This window comes from Hemitrygon akajei, chromosome 4 (genome assembly GCF_048418815.1).
Source record: "Hemitrygon akajei chromosome 4, sHemAka1.3, whole genome shotgun sequence".
NCBI lineage: Eukaryota > Metazoa > Chordata > Chondrichthyes > Myliobatiformes > Dasyatidae > Hemitrygon > Hemitrygon akajei.
Window position 1 is genome coordinate 13,162,505 of NC_133127.1, and position 12,164 is coordinate 13,174,668.

The following is a 12,164-nucleotide window of genomic DNA, read 5'->3' on the forward strand; positions in this document are numbered from 1 at the left end:
GAGGTGGATATGTTAGGGATATATAAAAAATCTTAGATAGGCACATGGATGGTAGAAAAATGGAGGGCAATGAGGGAGGGAGTGTTAGATGGATTGAGACTATATTACAACATTGTGACCAAAGGGCTTGTACTGTGCCATCATGTTCTATCACATTATAGGAAGGATGTGGAAGCTATGGAGAGGGTGCAGAGGAGATTTACCAGGATGTTGCCTGGTTTGGAGAACAAGTCATATGAAGCAAGGTTAGCAGAGCTGGGACTTTTCTCTTTGGAGTGTAGAAGACTGAGAGGGGACTTGATAGAGGTCTACAAGATTATGAGAGGCATAGATAGGGTGGATAGTCAGTACCTGTTTCCCAGGGCACCAATAGCAAACACCAGAGGGCATATGTACAAAATTAAGGGAGGGAAGTTTAGGGGAGACATCAGGAGTAAGTTTTTTACACAGAGGGTTGTAAGTGCCTGGAATGACTTTCCAGGGATGGTGGTGGAGGATAAAACATTAGGGGTATTTAAGAGCCTCTTGGACAGGCACATGGGTGAAAGAAAAATGGAGCATTATGGGGTAGTGTGGGTTTAGTACTTTTTTTTTAAGGATTATATGGGTCGGCACAACATGGAGGGCTGAAGGGCCTGTACTGTGCTGTAGTGTTCTATGTTCTATGCACTGCACTTTCACTGTAGCTGTTACACTTTATTTTGCATTCTGTTATTGTTTTACCTCGTACTACCTTGATGTACTGTGGAATGAATTGATCGATAAGAACAGAGTGCAAAACAAGCTTTTCATTGTTCCTTGCTACAAATAATAAATGAATTCCAGTTCCAATTCCAATTTCATATTACATTCTCTGCTAAGATCATGCATCTGAAATGTGAAAGACAACAGATGTTGTGTGGAATGTTATGTTGAAATTGAACGTGAGGCCTAACTTGCAGAATTGGGTACTGTTCTGGTCACCTACCTACAGGAAAGTTATCAATAAGATTGAAATAGTACAGAGCAGCTTTACAAGGGCGTTACTAGGACTTGAGGACCTCACTTATATGGAAAGGTTGAATAGGTTAGGACTTTATTCCCTGGAGTGTAGGAGAATGAGGGGAGATTTGATAGAGGCATATGAAATTATGAGGGGTATAGATAGGGTAAATGCAAACAGGCTTTTTCCACCGAAGTTGGGTGAGACTTGTCATGGGTTAAGGGTTAAAAGTGAAATGTTTCAGAGGAACATGAAGTGGAACTTCTTCACTCAGAGGATGGTGTGCGTGTGGAACAAGCAGAAGTGGTGGACGTGAGTTTGATTTCAACACATAAAAGAAGCTTGGGTAAGTACCTGGATGGGAGGAATACACAGGGCTATAGTCCGGGTGCAGTTCAATGGGACTGGACAGAATAGTCAATTCAGCACACCAGGCTTACTTCCCTCACAGGAAAATAGCCACTCACAGGAGACCTTGCCCACGCCCAGGATTACGGCTGCACAGGTGGAAGGTCAACTGAGGAAGATCTGTACCAGCAAGGCGGCTGGACCGGATGGAGTTTCCCCACGATTACTGAGGGCCTGTGCGACTGAGCTGGGAGAACCACTACAGCGCATCTTCAACATGAGCCTGGAGCAGAGAAGAGTACCCAGACAGTGGAAAACATCCTGTATTGTCCCGGTACCGAAGAAACCACAACCAAAGGAGTTGAATGACTTCAGACCTGTTGCCTTGACGTCGCACGTGATGAAGACCATGGAGCGGCTGATAATACAGAATCTGAGGCCACAAACCAGGCACGCCCAGGATCCTCTTCAGTTTGCGTATAAGGAGAAGGTGGGAGTGGAGGATGCTATCACGTATTTGCTGCACAAATCACTCTCTCACCTAGATGGGGTCAGTTGTGCTGTGAGGATTACATTCCTTGACTTCTCTAGTGCCTTTAACACCATCCAGCCCAAGATCTTAAGGCACAAACTAACGGAGATGGGAGTAGACTCTCACATGGTGGATTGGATAGTGGACTACTTGACAGATAGACCTCAGTATGTGCAGTTGGGAGACTGTAGGTCTGACACGGTGGTAAGCAGCACAGTCCTGTTCACCCTGTACACATCAGACTTCCAATATAACTCGGAGTCCTGCCATGTGCAGAAGTTCGCTGATGACACGGCCATAGTGGGGTGTGTCAGGAATGGACAGGAGGAGGAGTATAGGAAACTGATACAGGACTTTGTGATATGGTGCAACTCAAACTACCTGCGTCTCAATATCACCAAGACCAAGGAGATGGTGGTGGACTTTAGGAGATCTAGGCCTCATATGGAGCCAGTGATCATTAATGGAGAATGTGTGGAGCAGGTTAAGACCTACAAGTATCTGGGAGTACAGTTAGATGAGAAGCTAGACTGGACTGCCAACACAGATGCCTTGTGCAGGAAGGCACAGAGTCGACTGTACTTCCTAAGAAGGTTGGCGTCATTCAATGTCTGTAGTGAGATGCTGAAGATGTTCTATAGGTCAGTTGTGGAGAGCGCCCTCTTCTTTGTGGTGGCGTGTTGGGGAGGAAGCATTAAGAAGAGGGACGCCTCACGTCTTAATAAGCTGGTAAGGAAGGCGGGCTCTGTCGTGGGCAAAGTACTGGAGAGTTTAACATCGGTAGCTGAGCGAAGGGCGCTGAGTAGGCTACGGTCAATTATGGATAACTCTGAACATCCTCTACATAGCACCATCCAGAGACAGAGAAGCAGTTTCAGCGACAGGTTACTATCGATGCAATGCTCCTCGGACAGGATGAAGAGGTCAATACTCCCCAATGCCATTAGGCTTTCCAATTCTACCGCCAGGACTTAAGAACTTTTTAAAAGCTATTATTAATGCTTTTTGAGATAGTGATTTAGATGCATATCATATTTTTTTTACTGAGTTAAGTATTGTATGTAATTAGTTTTGCTACAACAAGTGTATGGGACATTGGAAAAAAGTTGAATTTCCCCCTGGGGATGAATAAAGTATCTATCTATCTATCTATCTAGATGGGCCAAAGGGCCTGGTTCTGTGCTGTAGAGTTCAATGACTGTACTTAAGGGGAAACTGAGGGGCAAAGTCTTCATTCATAGGGTGGCACGAGTGTGATGGATGTGGGCTTGATTTCAATATTTATGAGAGGATTGGTTAAGTACTTGGATCGGTGGGTGTAATGGGCTATGGTCCAAGTGTAGGTTGATGGTACTAGGCAGAATCATTGTAGCTTTTCTGTGCTGTCGTGCTCTATGACTATGTTAAGACACAAAAAAAACTAAAGCAGATCGTAGACAACCAGTGAATCTTTATTCAGAAAGCGAGGACAACAAGGAGACCTGTTGCACCCATTCGATTCCTGACAATCAAATACAGAACAGTGCAAAAGGGTAAAACATTTACACAGCTAAAAACCTGCAGTATCCGAAAACCACATTCTGTTCATTCCTCAGAGCCACTGCTGAAATATTTCACATTTCACCCTTAACCCATGATCTTCATTCACCAATGTTTCCGTACAAAAGAAGCATGGAAAACTGAATGACTATTTGGTATTCCCTTGAGCATATATTTCACTTAGAGATATGGCACAGGACTGGCCCTTCCAGCCTGCCAAGCTGCACCGCCCACCAATTTAACACCAGCCTAATCACGGGCAATTGACAGTGACCAATCAACCTACTAACCAGAACGTCTTTGGACTGTGCGAGGAAACTGGAGTAACTGGAAACTGGAGGAAACCCACGTACACATGGGAAAAACGCACAAGTCTTCTTACAGAGGACGTCAGAACAATCAAGTACAAAATCACCTCAACCTGTAGGTGGGTCTACAAGGATTAATGAACACAGTATTAAAATATGACCAGCACCACTGTTGTACTCTGCTGTGGAAAAAGCTTTGGCCTTTAATGTAAGGGGGTCAGAGTTTAGAAATTAGTGGGATCACACATGGAGTAATGCCTAAACACAAGACATTCTACAGATGTTGGAAATCTAACATGCACAAAATGGTGGAGGAACTCAGCAGGTCAGGCAGCTTCTATGGAGAGGAATAATGAGTCGGTGATTTGGGCTGAGACCCTTCATCAGGAATAATGCTGACACTTTTGTTTTACTTAAGGGCGGATGCACTTGCTTTGAATGTTCAGAAAAAGCTCATTGGTTTGACTTCCTCAGATGAAGGGTTATCTCTAGAGCTTAATAGAATGAGAGGTGATCTTATTGAGATTTGTCTCGATAGGGTAAATGCTGTGAATTATAAACACGAGATTCTGCAGATGCTGGCTATCATGAACAACACACACAAAATGCTGGAGGAACTCAGCTGGTCAGGCAGTGTCTATGGAGGGGAATAGGCAGTTGATGTTTTGAGCTGAGCCCCTTCATCAGGATTGGAATGGAAGGGGGCAGAAGCCAAAATAAGGTGGGGAGAGGGGAAGGAGCACAAGCTGGCGGTGATAGATGAGGGGGAAAGTGGGTGGGGGTGAGGGGGTGAAATAAGCAGGGAGGTGATAAGTGAAACCAGGTTAGGAAGAAGATGGGGAAGGGGGAATAAACAAAGAAGCAGAGAGGGAAGTGGTGGAAGAGTAAGAGGTAGATGGATGGAAGAGAGAAAGAAAAAAAAAACTAGTTCCACTATGTGTAGGAATAATGAAGAGTCTCAGCTCGAAATGTTTACTACTTATTCCTTCTCAGATGCTGCCTGACTTGCTGAGTTCCTCCAGAATTTTATGTCTGTTGCTCTTAATGCTTTCAAGATGTTTTGTCTCATGGGAAGTTGCAGAACGTGGGAACACTACTCTAGAATAAGGTGCCACCCATTTTAAGCAGTGGGGAAAAGGAATTACTAAGTTAAGGGTTGTGGAATGTTGCAGCTTTCTATCCCACTGAGCTGTGGAGGATGAGGCATTGAATATATTCAAGGTTGATGTGGATGGATTATTTATCTACAGTGGGGGATTGAGAGCAATAGGGGAACTGGTAGCAATGTAGACTTGTGGCTCAGGTCAGAAGATCCTCGATGGAATTGAATGGAAGGACTGAATGGCCTCCTCCTACTCTTATTTCTTAAGTTCCCTAACATTCCCAATTTGAGGAACATTCCCAAATTTATCATTCCAATGAAGGACCAGGACAAAATTTGAATTTACGTCTTTATTTACCCAAAGCGGAGACACGAGGCTGCAGAGGCTGGAATCTGGTTTGAAAAAGCAAACTGCTGCTGGAACTCTGCAGGTCAGGCAGCATCCATGATGGGACACTGGCAGTCGACATTTGGGCCAGTCCAGGTAAAGGGTCTCCACCCAAAATGTTGACTGTCCATATCCCTCCACATTTCAGCCTGAAACGTTGACTGTACTCAGCCTTACCTGCTGACTTCCTCCAGCATTTTGTGTTTGATATTTATTGGCAATTCCTAATTGGCTGCAAACAATAGGTTGTTGGGCCATCAGAGTAGGAGATGAAGAGTCAATCATACTGGTACGATTGGACTCGTATGCATGCCACTCTGGCTAGATATTCTTTTTGAACCTGATACTTTTATGACAATCTAGTAGCTTCTCCAAGTTACAAATGCCCAACTTATGTACCGCCCGGACAAACGGATGAGTGTTTGGGAGACTAGGGAATGGATTTCCTGGTAACTACAGGGCTGTTGGTATCTTCTGCCGTGTGGGAACTCTGTTTGTGGCTGCATTTCCGACTTGTGAGCTGTGCAGGTTACAAATAGTTCACAGGAACAGAGCCCTGTTGTAACCCAGTGAAGACTAGTATTTTAATCTAAGTTCCCCAGCTGAAATTATGGGGATTCAAACTCAAGTCTACAGATCAACGATCCACACCTCTAGATATCAGTCCAGTTCAGCATAACCACTGTCATACAACAGATATTAGAGTAATTATTCCAGTAGGTAGCAAGCAGATTGAGTCCTTTTAAATTTACAATTTAGTTGATACTTAACTGTGGAACTTAAACTATGCATGATAAGGACCCTGTGCAGGATCGGAATAATCTGCTGAGAGTTGTAAACTCAGCCAGCTCTATCATGGGCACCAGCCTCCCCAGCATCAAGACCATCTTCAAAAGGCGATGCTTCAAAAAAGATGGCATCCCCACCACCCAGGAGATGCCCTCTTCTCATTGCTGACATCAAGGAGGAGGAACAGGAGCCTGAAGACACACACTCAATGTTTCAGAAGCAGCTTCTCCCCCTCTGCCATCAGATTTCTGAACAGACCGTGAACCTGTGAACACTACCTCACTATTCCTCATTCGCATGATTTAAAAAAAGTTATAACTTTGTTACGCCTGCATTGTACTGCTGCCACAAAGCACATTTCACAACCTATGTAAATGACAATAAACCTGATTCTGATATGGTGAAAAGTGGTTAGCGTGATGCTTTACAGCACAAGCTGTAAGATCGGGTTTCGATTCCTGCCACTGTCTGTAAGGAGTTTGTGTATTCTCCCTGTGACCAAGTGGGTTTCCTCCCAGTTTCCAAATACATACGGGTTAGGGTTGGTGAGTTGTAAGCATGCTATGTCAGCACCAGAAGTGTGGCAACACTTGAGGGCTGCCACCAGCACATCCTCAGACACAAACAATGCTTTAATGTACATGTGACAAGTAAAGCTAATTGTTAAAAAGAAAGCTCGACAGTAAATAGAAGCAGTTTGTTTCACTGCCACCTCTTCACATTCTAGCCCTGGCTGGCTACTCCACAAACAGTAACACACACAAAATGCTGGAGGAACTCATTAAGCCAGGCAGCATCCAGAGAGCAACACCGAGAGCCAAGGGAGAGATTAGTTAGACATTTCAGGCTGAGACCCTTCATGGTCCACACACACACCTGACCTCGCACTTGTCCCGCATGCACACACTTGTGCAACAAGCGGAAGGCGAAGGTAAAAAGGATGACCTGCATTTATGTAGTACTGTTGACAACCTCTGCAAAGACAGGGTTCAGGGATAAAAGTTCCACCTACTTCCAGCCCCCCCCCCCCAATCCATCAGGCATTTGAACTTCACTCGACCTCACTTGCCACATCATTGAACTGTTCCCACAACCTATGGACTCACTTTCAAGGACTCTTCATATCATGTTCTTGATATTTATTGCTTATATATTTTTTATTATTATTATTTCTTTCTTTTTGTATTTGCACAGTTTGTTGTCTTTTGCACACTAGTTGAACGCCTAAGATGGTGCAGTCTTTCATTGATTCTATTATGGTTATTATTCTAGAGATTTATTGAGTATCCTCACAAGAAAATGAATCTCAGGATTGAATATGGTGACATGTATGTATTTTAATAATAAATTTACTTTCAACTTTGTTGTGATCAGACTCCTTAAAAAGATTCCAGGCCACCTCAGAACAAGATATCACCAGAGAAGACTCAACTTTAAATTGAACTTTGGGAAAAACAACTGCAGCAACTTATTTTAAAAATTTGTTTTTGGTGACACAGGAGATTGCAGATGTTGGAATCTGGAGCAACACATAACAGTTCTGGAGGAACTCAGTGGGTTGGGCAGTCACCGTTTTGGGTTGAGACTCATGAAGGGAGAAAGGTTAGATGCAGACACTTCATCACCTGCCAGATCTTTGTCCACACTTTCCTTCCACCTCTTTATACTCCCCTCCTTCTTTCAGTCCAGATGCCCATTTCCCTTCTTAGACACTGCATGATCTGCTGAGTTCCTTCAGCACGTCGTGTGGATAAAATTTCCTGTACACAGGGATGGCTAATCAGGAGAGATAAAGATAAAGATGTGGCCTTATCTGAAACATGCACATCGAAACATACAATGAAATGTGTCATTTACTTCAATGATTAACTCAGAGTGAGGATGGGCTGAGGACAGCCTGCACGTGGAGCCACGCTCCCAGCGTGCACACCCTAAACCATGTGTCTTGGGAATGTGGGAAGAAACTGGAGCACCTGGAGGAAACGTACGCCATAATGGTGAGAACATACTGTACAAACTCTTTACAGACAGCAGCGGGAATTGAACCCTGATCGCTGACGCTGTATTCATCTGTTTATTTATTATTGAGATACGGTGCAGAATAAACCCTTCCAGTCCTTTGAGCCATGCTGCCAGCAACCCCCGATTTAACCCCAGCCTGATCACAGGACAATTTACAATGACCAACTGACCTACTAACTGGCACGTCTTTGAACTTAGGAGGAAACTGGAGCACCTGGAGGAAACCCAAGCGGTCACGGAGAGAACATATGAACTCCTTAAAGGCAGTAGCATGAATTGAACCTGGGTCACTAGTACTGTAGAGTGCTACACAAACTGCTACGCTATCATGCCACAGGAGCAGAATCTCTGACCAATCTTCCCCATTCCTTGGCTCTCGGGGTTGAGAGATCAGGGATCGACAAGCTTCAGACCCAGAACTAACTCCAACACCACACCAAGGAGTCCCAGTAACCTCAAGAGCTACAGTGTGCTTCCAGTGGCTATCAAAAGGGAAATTTTCTTAAGGACATGGCATTCTGTATAGTTGTAAGAACAAAAAGTCAAATTATTTTGCATGCTTTTAATGGCATGGAATTTATTGGCTGTAAGCTACACAAAATCAAATTAGGAAACGTAGACAGTGTTGAGAACACAGTGGGCCTATCAGCATCTAAAGAAGAGAGGGTTTCATGTTTGGCTGTAGATAATTTCTTAAACCAATTAATAAGTTAGAAATATTAACCTCAGATTTCAGGGAGCGCGAAGCACAGAAACAAGTATCACTGTGATGATTGTACGCTCTAGTAGCAATTGTTTGGTGACAATAAAGTAAATTTGTTAAGATGCTGATACACTTGCTGTGTTTCCATTGGCTGTGCCTTTAATTTTAACCTGCTTTTTGGACCCCCTCTGGCAATATTTTAGAACGGCATATCTGTGTCACCAAAGACTTGAACATAGAAACAACTCCAAACAAAATGTGGTTTGCAGATATCCTGTGGACAAAACAGGTTGTAGAACCTCCATCAACTCGGCAAATTGTAGGCAATCTTCGAGAGAAATGAATGAGCAATTTCGGGCAGCCCTCACTTGGCTTGCTTCAGGGTCTGGCCCCAGGTCCAAAGCTCCTCAATTACCTGTCGACAAAGATGACATTGTTGAATCAGAAACAGAATCAAAATCAGATTTAATATCATTAGTATCACTGGCGTATGTTGTAAAATTTCTTGTTTTGCGGCAGCAGTACATTGCAATGGAGCCTGAAATAACTGAGGCTTGAAAGAACAGAACAGCAATTGTCATGGGAGATTTTAACTTCCACATAGATTGGGTGAGTCAGGTTGGTCAAGGAAGTTTTGAGGAGGACTTCACAGAATGCATCGTGATGACTTTCTTGAGCAGCGTGTTAGTGAACCCACAAGGGAAAATGCTATCTTAGATCTAGTCCTGTGCAATGAGACAGGTAAGATTAATGATCTTGTAGTCAGGGATCCTGCTGGAAAGAGTGATCAGAGCATGATTGAATTTTGCATTCAGATGGAGGATGAAATGGTTAGATCTAAAACTAGTGTATTATGCTTGAACAAGGGAGACTACAACGGGATGAGGGGGGAGTTGGCTGATGTGGATCGGGAGCACAGTAGAAGAACAGTGAAATACTTTCAAAGAGATTTTTCACAGTGCTCAACAAAAGTATATTCCAGTACAAAGTAAGTACAGCAAGAGTGGGGAGAGCCACCTTTGGATAACTAAGGAAATAAAAGATCAAATTAAAATTAAAAGCTCATGTGTACAAAGTTGCAAAAGTAGTAGGAGACTGGAGGATTGGGAAAACTTTAAAAACCAACAGAGAACAACTAAACAAGAAATAAGGAAAGGGAAGATAGTGTATGAAAGTAAATTAGCACAAAATATAAAAAAAGATAGCAAAAGTTTTTATAAATATATAAAGCGGAAGAGGGTGGCTAAAGTCAACATAGGTCCCTTGGAAGACAATAAGGGGAAGTTGATATTGGGTGATAAGGAATTGGCTGAGGCATTGAACGACTATTTTGTATTGGTCTTCACGGTGCAGGACACGCCTAATATGCAAAAGAAGGATGTTATGGACAAAATGGGAGGTGAGGAGCTTGATAAAATCACTGTCACTAAAGAGATAGTGATGAGCAAACTAAAGGGCCTGAAGGTCAATAAGTCCCCTGGTCCTGATGGGATGCATCCCAGGGTGCTGAGGGAATTGGCGGAGGTTATAGTAGACACATTGGTAATCATTTATCAAAACTCTCTAGACTCTGGGCAGGTCCCAGTGGATTGGAAGACAGCAAATGTCACGCCACTTTTTAAAAAAGGATGTAGGCAAAAGACGGGCAACTATAGGCCAGTTAGCTTAACATCTGTAGTCGGGAAAATGCTTGAAGCTGTTATTAAGGAAGAAATAATGAAGCATTTAGAAAGGAGTGGTTCCATTGGACAGACGCAGCATGGATTCAGAAAAGGCAGGTCCTGTTTGACAAACTTACTGGAGTTCTTTAAGGACATAATGAGTGCAGTGGATAGAGGTGAACAGGTGGATGTCATATAGAGTACTTGGATTTCCAGAAGGCGTTTGATAAGGTGCCGTACAAGAGACTTATAAATAAGATACAGATGCATGGAGTTGGAGAAGTATATTGGCATGGATTGTGGATTGGTTAACCGATAGAAGGCAGAGATTATTATTTAAATGGTGAAAGATTCCAGCATGCTGTTGTGCAGAGGGACTTGTGAGTGCTTGTGCATGAATCACAAAAAGCTGGCTTGCAGGTACAACAGGTTATTAAGAAGGCAAATAGAATGTTGGCCTTCGTTGCTACAGGGATTGAATTCAAGAGCAGGGAGGTCATGCTGCAACTATACAGGGTACTGGTGAGGCCACACCTGGAGTACTGTGTGCAATTCTGGTCTCCATACTTGAGGAAGGATATACTGGCTTTGGAGGCAGTGTAGAGGAGGTTCACCAGGTTGATTCCAGGGATGAAAGAGTTAACCTATGAGGAGAGATTGAGTCGTCTGGGAATATACTCTCTGGAGTTCAGAAGAATGAGAGGGGGATCTCATAGAAACATACAAAATTTTGAAAGGGATAGATAAGATAGAAGTAGGAAAGTTGTTTCCATTGGTAGGTGAGACTAGAAATAGGAGACATTGCCTCAAGATTCAGGGGAGAAAATTTAGGATGGAGATGAGGAGAAACTGTTTTTCCCAGAGAGTGGTGAATCTGTGGAATTCTCTGCCCAGTTGAAGTTTCTTCACTAAATATATTTAAGATACAGTTAGATAGGTTTTTACATAGTAAGGGAATTAAGGTTTATGGGGAAAAGGCAGGTAGATGGAGCTGAGTTTACGGACAGATCAGCCATGATCTTATTGAATGGCGGGGCAGGCCGATGGACTGGATGGCCTACTCCTGCTCCTATTTCTTATGTCCTGAATGCCTGAATAGTGAGGGTCCTTAGTGATGGATGTCACCTTTTAGAGATACTGCCCTTTGAGGGTGTCTTCAATGTTGGGGAGGCTAACACCCACGAAGGAGCTGCCTGAGTCTGCAACCCTCTGCAGCCCCACAGCAATAAACGTGGTGAAGAGTAGCCTAGGAGAGGTGAACAGGAAAGATCTACTTCTCTCAGTGGAGAGTTGCTAACTTGGGGTTAGAGGAAACCGAGTTGAAATTATTTCAGCACACGAGCAGTGGTGGTCTAGAACACTGCCTGAGAAGGTGGTAGAGGCAGAAATTCTTCTTTATTTATTGACGGAGAAACATTGTGGAATAGGCCCTTCTGGCCCTATGAGCCATCAACCTCCGATTTAACCCCAGCTTAGTTATGGGACGGCTTACAATGACCAATTAAACTACCAACCAGTACGTCTCTGGACTCTGAGGGAAACCAGAGCAGACAGAAGAAACCCATGTGGCCACGGGGAGAATACACAAACACTTTACAGATAGCAGCAGGAACTGAACCCGGATCACTGGTACTGTAAAGCTTTGTGTTAACCACTACGCTACCGTGCTATCCATTTAGCAGGATGAGCACTTGAGGAAATGGAGTCTTACAGCACAGAAACAATCCCCATGACCCAACTCTTCCATACCCAATGTGTTTCCCCGTAGTAGTCCCATCTGCCTGCATTTG

The 12,164-nt window shown here is 43.7% G+C and overlaps 1 protein-coding gene across 1 annotated transcript in view; it reads right to left on the bottom strand.

Moving 5' to 3' along the window:
* Window positions 1–3,292: 3,292 nt before the first annotated feature.
* Window positions 3,293–12,164, bottom strand: part of npm1b (nucleophosmin 1b) — a 117,017-nt gene continuing 108,145 nt past the window's right edge. The window contains exon 10 of the mRNA XM_073042102.1: window positions 3,293–9,128. Coding sequence (XP_072898203.1) covers window positions 9,078–9,128 — 51 coding nt within the window. The 3' untranslated portion in view covers window positions 3,293–9,077. The remainder of the gene's footprint in view (window positions 9,129–12,164) is intronic.